The sequence below is a fragment of the Harpia harpyja genome, chromosome 2, assembly GCF_026419915.1.
Source record: "Harpia harpyja isolate bHarHar1 chromosome 2, bHarHar1 primary haplotype, whole genome shotgun sequence".
NCBI lineage: Eukaryota > Metazoa > Chordata > Aves > Accipitriformes > Accipitridae > Harpia > Harpia harpyja.
Window position 1 is genome coordinate 71755339 of NC_068941.1, and position 14774 is coordinate 71770112.

The window sequence follows — 14774 nt, forward strand, 5'->3', positions numbered from 1 at the left end:
TCTCTGTCCCCGCTTTACTACATCAAATCAAAGTCCCTCTCTTTTGTCCCTCAGCATTCTGCCTTGTTCTTTAAACTGAATCTCCTAGGAAAAACAGCTATTTCCTCCCGCCTTTGCTCTGCCAATGATGGTCACTTTCATCTCCTGCCTTTCTGCTGATCCTTCAAGCATCTCTGCATTCCCTTTCATACTATGTTTTGCGCATGGGAAAACCTTGTAAAGCTGTCTTAATTTTATCTTTCAACCCCTCCTTGAAGACCACTTCAGTTGTAATACCTACAAATCATTCCCATATGGCATTTATTAAGCAAGTAATAAACTGTGACTTCTTTTCTGCTCATCTCTGTTCATTATATTATTATCTCATCTTCTTAACCCAGGTCTGTCTTGTTTGTCTGCTTTATCTTCCTCTGGTCTCCTGCCTGACACACATAATGTGTGCTTTGCTTAAGAAGAATCAGCTCTGTTTTATTAAACACCTAGGTAGCACTTTTTAAGACAGACCTCTGGTTACTAGATGTCCTACTTGCTCTTGTAGTTAAAATAAAAGCAAAATAAACCCCACTACCTTTCAAAAATATCCAAGTGGGTAGCTCATGTACTGGAGAACTAGAAACCTAGAATAGTTACCTTATTTATTTATTGTAAGTTTTTAAGGCCACATGGTACTAAAATGATGCATAAACAATTTTTATTAATAAGTCGTCCTTTGAAGTGCACCACAGAGGTTACATTTAATTTTTGCTGTTCAAAAAAGTAAAGCTGTGGGTTTATATTTGAAAATTTTAATTAGTTTTTTCCATACGAAAATAATGCTTTATTATTGGTTCAACTTACAACTCTGCTGTGTACTGGGGGATATGATCAGGAATTTTGTTGAGTTTCTGATTGGAGCAGTCCACTGTGGTCCCTTCACAGCGGCATTTCTCAGGGCAAGCCAAATCTGCAAAGCAGTCTCCACTTAATTTGGATCTGTAATCTTCAGTGCCTGTGGAAGAGTCAAGTCAAAAGACAGATACTGAGTCAATAAAGTATAAGATTTGCTTCTTGTGAGAAGGTTGAAAAGATGTCTGCAATGCAGATAACGGGTGGGCAACTTGGGAAATGTATGATAAACTTTGTGATATTGTACAGACACAAGGACTTCAAGAGAGGGTTAAATATAGGGGCTTAAGATATGCTGGAAAAAGAAACTGTGACCAACTTCACATAACAGGATAACATTAACTTGAGCTTTTCACAGCTGTACTTTCTGCTGATTATGTTGTCAGCCAATCTAGCCTTGTTATAGCTAATCACACAAATGCCACTGATTCTTTTAGAATTTATTTTCTTTCTCTATATCAAGAATAAATAGATCCTGAATGCCACCTTTTCTCTTTCTCTTTTTACAAATTTGTATTGTTGACTGGACTTCATTAACCTCTGTGATTTTTTTTTTATAGTCTCGATACTCCACATCATCTCAAACACATAAGATTGAAAGCCCTGTTTTCAGCTTTAATTTAAAATATGTGTGATCCTGATTTAAGCCTCAGCAGCTTGCCATGCTGTAGAAAGCTGCGTGACGTTCCATGGTGCTTGACAGAACCATGTTTTACTCATACCTCACAACCACATGGTTAGATCAAGCACAACAGAAAATCTCGCTACATTATCAAAACTGCATCCATTAGGCCAAGGATAAGAGCAAGGGAAAAGAGGAAGGAATAGGTATAAATTACAGAAGCATTTGAAGTTTAATACTTGCTTACATGACATGGCATTCTTATTACTGAATGTCCAGTGCCACAGTAACAGTATTACTGTCACAGATTAAATAAAAAGTACAATAAAAATGAACCACATTGAAAGCTTCGTCCACCATTTCCCAGAGGCAGTCAAAGAAAACGTCCTAAACATATCAGGAGAAAACATCCAGTAAGGAACCAAGGGTGGGTGACAAAGAAAACAAAGAGAAGCTGAAAGGACCTGTGGGTTCTTCTTGGACAAAGGTGAAAAGACTGAGACTAGTAGAAGGTGCATCAGGGCTGGGAGGTACATTGTGATTTAGCTCAGACACTGAACTTTACTTACAGCCAAAATGGTGAACTCCTGCAAAAGTAAAGATAGCCAAGAAGGAAAGAAAGACAGAGTAATCCCAATTAAGACAAAAACATGAACTAAGCTCTCATGTCCTCTACTCAACTTCAGTTTGATTAGAAGATGCTAAGGGGTACTGTCTTCAGCAGAGAGAAAGAATAATTCATTTTAAGTGGCATTAAAGAATGAAGAACAGATTGGGGTTAGTTACAGATTTCATATGGGATGATAATGCCTCCCATGCATTATTCTTCACTATTTTGAAAGTATTCTTTAAACGTTGCTCCCTTGAACATATATACATGCTATGCCACTTAAAACCTTAATAAACCAAAGAGACATAGGAGAAAGTTTTCTCAGGGGAGGAAAAAAAAAACCCCAACAGTCATCATGTATTATGTTATCTAGTGTTTGTAAATGTCTAAGTAACACATATGGTATAACTACATGGAATATTTCTATGAGCTAGCAGACAAATGATATTTTTTCAGAGTAATGATTTAATACTTCTATAACCTTTAGTCTTCAAATGACTATAATGAAATTCTACTAAGACTTCCTAGTGTCTGCAGAGCAAGATCTCCCAATGACATATTTAAATATAAAAATATTTAAGTTTTTAAAGAAATGCTAACATTTTTACAGTATTTATTGAAGTGTAAAGAAGTGTTTTTAGCACTTTTAAATACCCAATAAGCAAGGCTACAAATACATTTTTTTTTTTTCTGCATCCAGAGTAAATCACTGTTAGCCGTTTAAAGTAAACAACTAAAATATTCAGGGACAAGGTCTTCAACAGCTAAAATAATTTTATGCAGCATCTTGCTGATAACATGATAGAAGGAGAAAGCACAGAAGCTATATTTCAAGAAGCAAGTCTGTAGCACTTTGTGATTAATTTAATTCTTTTTCTTCTTTTTTTTCCAGGAATAGCATTTTTTTAAGGGTACATAAACAAACCTAAACTGCATGTGTGGCCATATTATAAACAGGCTGTGAAGACATTTGCTGGCAAGAAAACACTTCTAACTCAGAGACAAAAGTTGTGCTGGCAAGGTTGAGTAGAAGTCACTCTGTGGCAGGAATACAGCTGTTCTACTCATTAAGGAATTGAGTGGTACTACAGGTTTGAGAAATTGAATCCCCCTCTGTTTTATGCTGCTTTAAAACACATTTTTGCGGCTGCCAATGCTGACAAATTGCTGCCTTATTTTGTATTTCATTTTGTCTTTTCTACTTATTCAAACCAGCATATTAGTATGAGGGCATGAAGAACTTCACATGATTGCTCCAAATTTAAGTGATACATCACACAGCATTAGGAGAAGAGCTGTTAAACATATCAGCTTAAAAGACAGACTAAGATCACTGCGGAATGACAATATACCTGTAGTACTTGAAAGAACAAGTGCACTGGTGTCATAATAAATTATTGTGGATATTTTTCTAGGTATTAAACTATGGTCGAAAACCCTGCTTGCAAATCACATACTGTAATTCAGCAATAATTTGTTATTCCCTTGTTTATTGTGCCAATCAATCATTTATAATCTTTTAGGAACATAATGCAAATGCATCATTGGTTTTTTTCTATTAAGAAATCAGTGCACACACCTGACAAGCAAGGTAAAATAAAGAAACATATTTCAAAGAGCTAGGGCCAACATCAGTAATTCTTTTGTGAAAATATCATAGATGTATTGTAGCTTAAAGCAGTGTGTAAATTGCTGTTTCACCCCAACTCTAAAGTTGTATTTTCTTTAATGGAAAGCATTTCTGATTCATTGTATGTGTGTGACCACAGAATGCCTTTAATGAAGAATATCAGCTTTCTTTTCCAAGCATTCCACTGTGATTTTGTAAACACAAGGAGGGTGAGCAAGCAGTAGCAGCAGCCAGTGTAGAGCATGAAAGCAAAGGAAGAAAATGTTCATTTGTAAAACATTTTTTTTTTTTTAAAGTTGTACTAGCTCTTTGATGGTAGTATGGTTTCCTGTGTTTAAAAGCAGCTCAGGAGCTACATTTTAAAAACAGTAGTGGCAGAAAGGCAAGGTACGAGGTAAGTAAAGGTGTCAATTGAAATATGAACTAGCAGGTGCAACCTTCTAAATAATTTAAGTAGAGGTATAATTTTGGTAGGTTGTGTGCAAATTTGTGAGACAAAAAAAAGTAAATGGAGCTGCATGCTAAGCTCTCATATTCAGAAAACAGAACTACTAGTAATCTACAAAGGAAAACTATGTCTAGCTACAGGTATTGACTAATGTTAATACACATGCATCAGTTTCCTAAAAGCTCTAACAAACTTTGCTTTTTGGGGGAAAGGGAGAGAGTATCTGCAGTTAGTCAATCTTACTGCAGAGCCAAACCTACCTGGAATGAAATACTGTTCTTTAGCTAAATAAAGAGAAAAAAAATAGAAGATGCACCTGAATGTCAGCAAGCAAAGAATGAGTTTTATTAGATTACGTATGGACTACAGTTAACTACAGATAATTAAGTGAAAAAAATGTGTATTCACAACGAGAGCTGATAAACAACAAAGTGTGAATAGTCATAAATGTAGCTGGAACATGGATAACAAACAGTTCTCATCTGGTATTTGCACTTGAGACTGAATAAACTGTAGAATGTGAAATGCACCTGGAACAGCTGGATACCATATGACAAAAGTTAGGTTTTAGAGAAATGTAAGTAGGAAATGGAGTAAGATTAGAAAAAAGAAAACAGTAAATTTCAGTATGAGGTAAGCTCCCTGTATAGAATGAATATGTCATGTTCCCATATTTCGCTAGAAATTTTTAGATCTTTCACATACTCCAGAGCCTTGTGGAAATTTTACAAAATGATTTATGTTGGTGATACTTGTAGTGAATAACTTTAGCATTTCATTCTTAAGTATTATATATTGCTTTTCTTTTGTTAGATTCAATGCTACTCAGAAATAGTGCCAGATGTGTTAACTATAGTAATGTTCCGTGATCCAATAGTCTATGACTTTCATGATTTCCCCCCCTTCAGTCAAAGAACTAAAAAAGATTCTGCAATGTTTAGCAATTCCATAGAGCCAGCTGCCTTCATTAGAACTTCTATAACCACTGTTTTTGCCAACAAAAGAAAAATAGCAGCTGAACTAAGAAAATTACCTGAGCAGCGGAATTTCTTGCTTTTGATCTGGCCAATCCTTTTGTTTGCCAGACGGCGGGGGCTGGTGCAACGGGCACCACTGGTCTCAATGGGGTTTGTATGAAGATAATCCGCCAGCCACTTCAGATGGCAGTCACAGATAAATGGGTTCTGAGCCAAATGCCTTTCATGAAGAAAAAAATGATAATTTCACACATTATTTCCCTTTGGTCTCAGCAGTTCCCGATATTTTTAGTACACTGTAGGATATGAAGTCATACTAAAGACAACCATAAACAAGAGCATACATACAAGGTCTGAATTGCACGTAGGGGTGAGAAGGTGCCTTTTGCAATGGTCTGAAGCTTGTTGTCATACAAAGAAAGAAGATTCAAGTTGTGCAGATCTTGAAAGGCATCAACTCGCAGGCAATTGATCTTGTTGGCATTCAATAATCTGTTTAATAGAAGACAATTACAAAATTGAAAAAATTCGCTCAGTGTCACTGCAGCTTCAGTGTTTTTCACAGATAATTCTTTGTGTGCATTTGTAATCTGAACAAGAGATGTAGAAACAAATATTAATTGACAGTGACATAAGGCATTTCAGTGGCTTGAAATATCTTATTTAGGTGATCTGAAATCATTCCTAAATATTTGCACCTTGGAGTTGAAATGTGTGGGTTTATTCAGCTAAAATCACATTTCTTGTATGTGCTAGTAGAACGTGTGTGTGGTATTTGTCTGTGCAAAGAAACAAGCTTAAAAAATCAAGTATCTGCAAGGAAAACCAGTTCCTTTTGCCAAATAAATAAACAAACAAAAGAAGGAACTGAACACTGTGTTCATTAGCTGGAAGAGATGTGCAGTGGCACTTTTAATTATATGTTACTAATCAGCATGCTGCCGCATTAACAGAGTTGTAGTAAAAACTGGTGGCATGGAATATATCCAAATCTGTCTTGGATCTTTCTTCCTCTCCATCTTCAAAGGGAACCTTTTCTTCCCTGTACCTACCAGACTTCTAAAGTTAAAGCAAACAAGCCAATCTAAACCAACTCCTTCATGCTTTTGAAGAGAAAAAAATAAAAACGTCATTCAACTAGATGCATTTTTATAACGAAATAGTTTTTATTTTTTCCCATTTCCAGCCAGAAATGGAATGGAATGGTGGATTTGAAAACCAACGCCCCGATAAAAAGTTTCACCACACAAGTAGAAATTTACTTAGACTGAAATGTATTGTCTATGCAAAGTATATCAAGCTATGGACATATTTTTAATACAGAATAAACTGAAGTTCAGAGAAAAGTCACTTCCTTTTTTTTTTACAAAATCTGAAATATATTTTTATAACTAAAACTATCTACTATTTATAACTATCTCTTTAAGGGAAAATAGGAATGCACACCAACCCCCCCCCCCATTATACTAGTTTGTGACTAAAATAAATCAAAATGTAAACCTCTAGGTGGTGCTAGAACTTGCATTTTCTTTGATTTTACTTACTGTTTCACCGTCTTCAATGAGTTGTTTAATAATAGACATTTTCCCAATCACTACACTATGAAGTCTGGACATTAAATACTTCTAATCACGTGGGAAGAAGTTTTAAATTCTTTAAGAGGAAGCTTTAAATCAAGTCAGTTATTCTGGGACAATTTCTTCCAAAACCACCACTGTTGTTTTGTGGCCTATTTCATAAAATTCTTTTACACAGTACAACTAGTGCACAGCCTCTTATGCTAAATATTGACAATATTTGATAAACATATCACCATGTCAGAAAACATTAAAAGTCATCAATGAAACTGTACTGCAACTCTGTTCTTCCATGGGTACAACTAAAAATAAAATTACATAGCATTTCCACTACATATTTTCTCTTTATAAAACATACAAATATTCCTTCTATGGTTCCACACAACTTTATACATACTATATGCTGTTTACAGGGCAAGACAGTATCATATCTTATGTGGTTTATCTTTATAAATTCCACACAAAAGAATAGTTTCATTTTAATCATTTTAGGCTGAGACATTAGCTGAGATATGATCAAATTTGTGGATGAATGGCAAGCTGGCCTACAACAGTCTCGACTCCTTTGGCTTTAACATAGTTTATTTTTCTTATACTCTGATCTTACAGACAGGATTTCCTGCCAGTTCTTCTCCAGGCATAAATCTCTCATCATGTTTACCCTCTGAGTTATCCCAAAATAGAATAAATATTATAAAAATACTCACAGCAATTGCAGAGAAAAGAGTCCTTCAAATAGGCCCTTTGGAAGTTCTGTAATTTTATTGCCATAGAGGACACTGTACCAGGAAATAATAAAGCAAACAAAGCCTCCATTATGAAAGGCATATACTATGTGATTTTGACTTTAAAGAAGTTTCCATTTTCCTGAAGAGAATTTAACAGCAGCAGCTTGATACTTGCAAGATCCCTGTGGTCCTGTGAGGTAGCAGGATCACACATTTTCCCAAAAGGTGTGTTGCCCAAAGAGCTCTCAGCAGAATCAGCACCTCACTGTTAACAGCCTTACCAAGGGACCTTGGTAAGTGGATTTGCTGTTTGTAAGAACAACTAACTGGGGAATAAAAGAAATGTTTGATTTTGTTCAACTCTTTGCCATGAACATATTTATAAAAAACCCATACATTTTTAATATCCAGCTTTGATACAATATTCAATTATCACTCTAACACTCTGAAATTATTTTTACAACTTTCAGAATTGATTGAATTTGTATGAAAATTCTGGAGGGAGCCAAAAATCCAAAATAATTTCACCATAAGAATATGAGAAATTTGCTTCTGTTTTTACAGGTCAAACAGATACCTACAGTGAATTGAGTGAACGTAAGCCCTGGAAAGCATCTGGAGCTGCTTCAGAGATCTGGTTATTGCTCAGGTCACTGAAATAAATTAAATTTGATTCAATTAATTCAAGCTATTTTCAAAATAGCAAACATTAAAATAATAAGTAATTAGAATTAGGCATGGAAGGGAGAGAGAAATTAAAATATTTATGTGAGACATAGCCAAAGAATTTTAATATAAAACCACTAAAATTGTCAGTACACTGAAACAAAATGCATGGTTAAAAATAGACCTTTCAAATGCTTGAAAAAAAATGACAAAAAGATTTACTTTTCCCAATTGCTTAAGTACATTTTATAAAGAATTCTCTGTTTGCTATGGCCATAGGACTATACAGCCTCAAAGATATTCTGAAATAACAGTGGCTTATCCCCATTAATTTATTTTTTTTATAGAATGTTCACTACAGTAACATATTGCTTCTATGCAGAACCATATTAAATAATTTCAATACTTGGTAAAAACCAGTTATTATTAATGTGACAAAGATGCTATATGGTGTTAATAACCAGGCTGCCATATCAGTTAATCTCCCAGCAGTCAAACTTTCTTAAATGCTCACACATCGACTACAGTTCCTCTGTATGACCTTGACTTGTTTTTTATTTTTATATATAGATATATATGTACATGTGTATGTATATATATATATGAGAAAATAAAAAATTAAATCTAAATTATTGGGTACGTACATTCTTCGAAGCTTTTTATATGGTGAGAAAGCTCCAGGAGGTATGACCTTGATTGAATTTTGTTCTAACCGTCTGCAAAAGAATAGCAACAACATAAAAATACAAAACCCAAGCCAAAAGGCAATCTAAAGCCATAACAAACTAGAAGGGGTAGACTTTAACAAAGAAGGCTGCTTTTGCTTTCTTTTTCAGTATAATTTTTATCTTGAGAAACAAGGTCATTTCAGTTTTCATTACAAAAAAATCAGTTTTTGTCTGTAAAACCAAACCTTTTAACCTAGAGAGTACAATGTTGCAAATTAAATCCCAATCTTGATTTTGTATCTAAAGAAAACTTATTTTTAGAGCACACAAGATTTTTGTAAAATTTAAGCTAGAATTGTCATTAAAAAATTCAAACTTGAGTTAGTGTTAATTGACTCCCTATGTATTATTCACATACAGCAATTTTTATAATAAATTTTATTTAGAAATGTCTAAAGACTTCTGTGAGTCAATCACTGAAATATGCAAACCATAGGAAAGGAGAGAGGAATGTTCCTACAGAACAAATAACATATGTTGCTACCTGCAGTAAGGTAAATACCAGATTTTTAGACACGCACACATGATTTCTTTGGATACAGTACGTAACACATTTTCTTTAAGATATAATACTAGGATTGCACAGCTACACCTCTAAATTCTTTAAATAAGTATTTTAATCTAACATTGTAGTTTATGTTACTGGCCACATTTGCTTTGTGTGTACAGTGACTGTGACTGAAACTTGCCATACTGCAAAGTGTAAATTTGCTGATGGAAACAGTTTTCCAAGAATTTTTTTAAATTCCAGAGCTTTGCATATGGGAAATCTATGCTGATAAAGACCTATGGCCCACTTGCCAACAAGTCAAAACAGATTCAGCAATAAGCACATTTAAAATAGAAACTACTTCTTCACACACCAGCGTATTTCATGGTTATGGTAGACATAAGGAATGAAAGTATTTATACTAAAAAGTACAACAGGAAAAGGCAGTATTATTCAAACTACATACCATGCTTATCTAATAAGGTTTCTATTTCCCTCTTTCATGCACAGGTATCAACTCTTACTATGATCTATGTATGTAAAGACAATGCCAAAAATCTATTTTGTATAAGGAAACAAAATTCTGTAGAATTTACTGCACTACTTTAAATTACTTGGACATTGACTCAGAATCTAAGGTCAAAAAGCCTTTTTAAATCTAGATGCAGGAATATTAGCTATTTTTTCCCTTTTACCCTTGTCCTATTAACTCTCTTCTGTTTCACTTTGATAGAGAGACATATGAGTCTCTGTGTGTGCAACGTGACTAACGAGCTCATATATTCACTTTGAGTAAGCCTTTCCAAGAAACTATTCTTACAACAATTGCCCGTTTTTGTAGTTTCTCCAGAGATCACTGTATAGCTGAAATGAAGAAGGATTTTTTGTTGCCTTTGCGAAGTTTTGTTCAGATGAAGATATTTATAAATTTAATACTCAAAATCTCTTAAGTCTTACTATGCTTTACCTTAGCAGAATTTGTTCTTGAATGGCTTATAAAGAAGCCAAGAAAAAAAAAAGCCTTAAAAAAATCTTCCTGACACACAGAAATCTCCATCAGAGCTGTGTTAGACAGGGTCCATGTTTTAAAGAAGTCCTTAACTAGGAAAATGTTGCCACCTTGCTACAGTTTTCAGGTATATTTTAAACACTGCAGGGAATTCCATGGCACAAGACTGTTAACTTTTTCCATAAACACGATATTCTTTCACACGCTTTCTTCACCTTGGCTGAGCCTTTTGGACCCATGAAACACATTTTGCATCAGACAAGGAGTACTGACTAGGCTATAAAGGAACAAGGTCACTCTTCTCCAATACACTTGAGTAGATGCAGAAGGCAAACATCGAATACGTAAAAACTTGCTTAAGTTAAAGGTCAACACCAAGTTAAACCAAACCCAAGTATTTTCTGTTCTTACACTACATTTTTAGCTTAGTTTCCCCAGAAAATAAAGATTATGCATGCTTATCATCTAGATACTTTTCTACTCAGCCGGCTAGGTCAAAGCGAGGTAAACCCTTCAGATAATAAATTTCTAAAAATTTCCTTATTTTAGCAATGGGAAGGAGTTGAGAAACCAAATTAACCCAGCCATGAAGGGAATGGTAGCCATCCATCCATTCCTGTTACACACTCTATTTGGCAGCAACCGACTGCCTAACCACCAGGGATAGCATGACCAGACATTTATCAGATGTGTAGCTTTGAAAACCAGCCAAAGAATATCTTGCACAGGGAAACACATAGGGCATATGCACAGGACTGGAAAGGGGAGGAGGGTAAAAAGGACAGGGAAGGATTAGGCCATATTATAGAGGAGGACTCGAATTGCTGGAGAGAGAGAGACTGGGGAAAAATGCCTCTGTGTGAAAATGCCTCTGTGTGTATGGGAAAGACAGATACTGCAGTGGCAAAGCTCCCACATGAGGCTGCCACAAGCCTCATATATAAATGCTGCTTATTAGCCCATCACATAGAGATTTGTAACCTAAGGCTGGAGGGGCTCCAGTCTACGTTCACCTATCTTTAAACACAGAATGCTCTTAACTAGACACAATATGGAATGTAACTTGAGAAAGACAAGGTTTAGCATTAAATTAAGACACAAAGTATTTTCCAGTTTCCTCTTTTAATTTAAAAATATATTAGTTCTATAAACTGAAGTACCTTACAGGATACATGTATGTCATTCTTTATGAGAAGATGGAGTAGCAGATTTACTTTACTGCTGTCCAATTTGTCTACAAATTATATGGGTCCAAAACCTGAAGAAGTCCTACTACAGTATATTTCTGAAAGCTAATGTTCCAGCAGTTCTAATAGAGTGAACTACCAATTCACTGGTGGATATATAAAATGAACTCCACATCAAGTTTACCTAACATTTCCTTTTAGTGAGAAATTTATAGTCTAATAGACAGACAGTGCAGTGCTGGGATAAATTTACAAGCTCTTCTGGATAAAGGATTTTTTTATAGTAGGATCATCTATGTATGTGCTTTCTTAACTCACGCCGAAGTGTATGTGCTAAAGCACATCATATTTGAGAAAATGAGATTAGTATAAAATTAGGAAAAATAAGATTATATAAATAAAGAAGACAAATCTTTTATACCCCACTTTGTCTGTAAAGAAAGTAAATCAAAATCACATTTTCAAGCTTTGTTATCCTGTAATCTCCTGCTTTATCTTCCTAGAATCAGCTGAATTTCACAGAGTGCAAATTTGCATCCACTATTCCAGAGAAAATCTAATTAGATATATTCCAGGGTCACAAAGCACAGATAGACTAATATCTAAAGGAAATTTGCATTCTACTGATAAAACCCATAGTAATTAAAAACTCCTTTATATTAATTCCTCATATTAAATGAAACATTTTTAATTCTGGAATAGGATGGGTTGTAGTTATCTATGACTGAAAAAATCAGCTATTAAGTGCTCGCAAATGACATGGCCAGAAGTACCATTATATTACAGAAGAACAAAAAGCTAATATCAGTATTTTTCCATGGAACTTGTATTAAATTTTGTGCACAACATCTCCCTTCAAAGTCATCCCAGAAGTCATTCTTTTTTATAAATGATCATCTATGTATCATAAACAGTGCCTTGGTGGTTTCTTTTTCAAAAGCCACAGTCAATTTTAGTAGCATATTTAATAAGATAAGATAATGGAGGAAGACAGTTAAGTACATGCTTCATCAAAGCTTGCACTGCCTCATGTATAAGAAGTACTCTGCCCATCACCACATAAACGCTAATTAATGCTCTTAGTATTAAGTCTCCTGTTCCTTTTAGTGTTTCACTTCAAAGAAGTCCTGCATCAATACATAAGTGTTTTACTGTCTTTTAACACTGCCAAACTGGTTGAAACCTTTTTTGAAGACTGTTCCCTAATCTCTCCTATCTAGGAAATGTACTGTGAACATTTCTTTTTCTAAATCTTTCCCCACTGCTTATCACTGCAGACACTGTAGCGTACAACCATCTACTATTCTAAGAAACAAAGGTGCTTCTGCAGTTGTGACTTCCAACCTAATGAAATCAAATCAAAGTAGGTCCCCAGCCAGTAGACAGATTCTTCCCACCCAGTCCCCCGAGAGCCCTGTGACATGTAAATCACTTGACACTTTCCAGGAGGATGCTGTTCTCTACTATAAGCCTGCAGCACACCATTACTGATTACTACTTCCGCACTTACAGAGACAGACAACATGCTTATTTATACTGACACTTTTAAACTAGCTTATTTTCCCACTATAAAAAGTCATTTCTATGAAAGACTCCTGCACCAGGAAAGAGGGCAGAGTGGGAACGAAGAACACCCTGTTCTCTACAGAGTAATTTTTATTTTAAATCATGCAGATGGGGTACAATATACTAAGCCTGCTCAGTAGAGAAAGGTAAAAAATACTGCACAGAGATGTGCTGCACCTAAATGCATGTTAAGGGGTCAGAGATGTATCTAAAAAAAAGTAAGAAAACAAGAATTTGAATACGGAGCAGCAAATAAGCCATATATTTTATAATTAAACCAATCAGAACATAACATCTTGATTAAGTAAATTTGGTCAATACAATAGTGGCTTTAGCAGTTAATTAATCTATACTTTCAATTCCAGCATCTACTCATTTACAAAAAGTCTGCAAGAAGCTTGTCAAGAAATCCCCAAAGAATTTTTACTACAGAGAAGAAAGTGTAAGCTGTGCAATGAGTCTGATGTATTGCACAGATGCTGATTATACATGGTAATAAAATTGACAGCTCTTCTTTGCATTTTCCCCATCTGCTTTTAAAGTAAATGGCAAAAACAGCTGTCAGAAAACAGAAAATAGATTTCAGTGATGGGATTCAGCGCAGCTCCTGAATCTGAAGAACTGCAATACACAGCCAACACATCTCTCATCATATGCAACATCTGCCAGGTTTGGTTTTTTTTGTTTGTTTGTTTTTAAAATCAGGAAACAGTAATGGTCTCCCTTTGCTACAGGAATCCTTCAGGCTATTAAATAAAGTACATTTTTTTCTTTCTCAACAACTGCACCTCCAGAGTGCTTATATCCACTAAATGTCACTTCTAACTTCGGCAGCAGAATTCTGTTGAAATCTGTGATATCATCCATGTCTAACAAAACCAAAGATATATTTTGAACAACTGTAATACTTGCACTTTAGAATTTCAGGCTCTAATTCTGTGTATTAATAAGTCTGGTTGACAGTTTCCTAAATATTTGCATATAAAGAATCACTGTCAATGTTGCCCTAAAGCTTGCCAAACTATTAACACCCAGTCTAATTGTTCTATCAAATATTTCCTCAGGGGATTGATTGTAAATGACAGATGACTCCTTAGTCTGCATTACATCAAAAAAGTAAAAAGAATTGTCATTCTAAAGCTATTAAACAATTCATCGCATTTACTCAAAAGCAAGTCCCAAACCTGCATTTGTTTAATTTTTCATCACAGAAAGGGCCATCTCATGCTCTGAACCCTACAGCACCATTAATGATGATAGGCTTTACGTTCCTTAATTATTACAGATTCAGGGTGTAGGCCAAATGCACCACTGCTTAAAGAATTATTTGCTCAGTACTTTGGCATCTGTCAGAGTGCAGCACCAGTGCAATTAGCCCGAGTTACCTAGAGTCAAGTTAAAGCCTCTCTAATTAGCCCATTTTTGATGAGGGTTGTTATACTACAAAAACTACTTGAGCTGTTCAGAGCAACTGTGTTAAATTCACAAAAAAATAGATGTAATCCTGCTATACTCTTGGCTTATCACAAGCAGTTACTTGTTAACCTGTTCTCACTGAGCAGAAACACTAGCTTGAGAATCCCAGTGTTGTGCAAGACCAGCAGTGTGGCAGGAGTCCTTGCTACCTGTTAAATGATACATGGACTTAGAC

At 35.1% G+C, this 14774-nt stretch overlaps 1 protein-coding gene across 17 annotated transcripts in view; it reads right to left on the reverse strand.

The window, feature by feature from the left end:
- The window catches only part of SLIT2 (slit guidance ligand 2), a 274697-nt gene that overhangs the window by 68117 nt on the left and 191806 nt on the right, over window positions 1–14774 (reverse strand). For 12 of the 17 annotated variants that reach the window (XM_052780382.1, XM_052780381.1, XM_052780383.1 and 9 more), the window contains 8 exons: window positions 8788–8859; window positions 8059–8130; window positions 7457–7528; window positions 5521–5664; window positions 5229–5392; window positions 4456–4479; window positions 2077–2094; window positions 838–988 (listed from right to left, as the gene is read on the reverse strand). In XM_052780382.1, coding sequence (XP_052636342.1) covers window positions 838–988; window positions 2077–2094; window positions 4456–4479; window positions 5229–5392; window positions 5521–5664; window positions 7457–7528; window positions 8059–8130; window positions 8788–8859 — 717 coding nt within the window. The remainder of the gene's footprint in view (window positions 1–837; window positions 989–2076; window positions 2095–4455; window positions 4480–5228; window positions 5393–5520; window positions 5665–7456; window positions 7529–8058; window positions 8131–8787; window positions 8860–14774) is intronic. The other 5 variants (XM_052780370.1, XM_052780379.1, XM_052780374.1 and 2 more) reach the window with 2 other exon arrangements.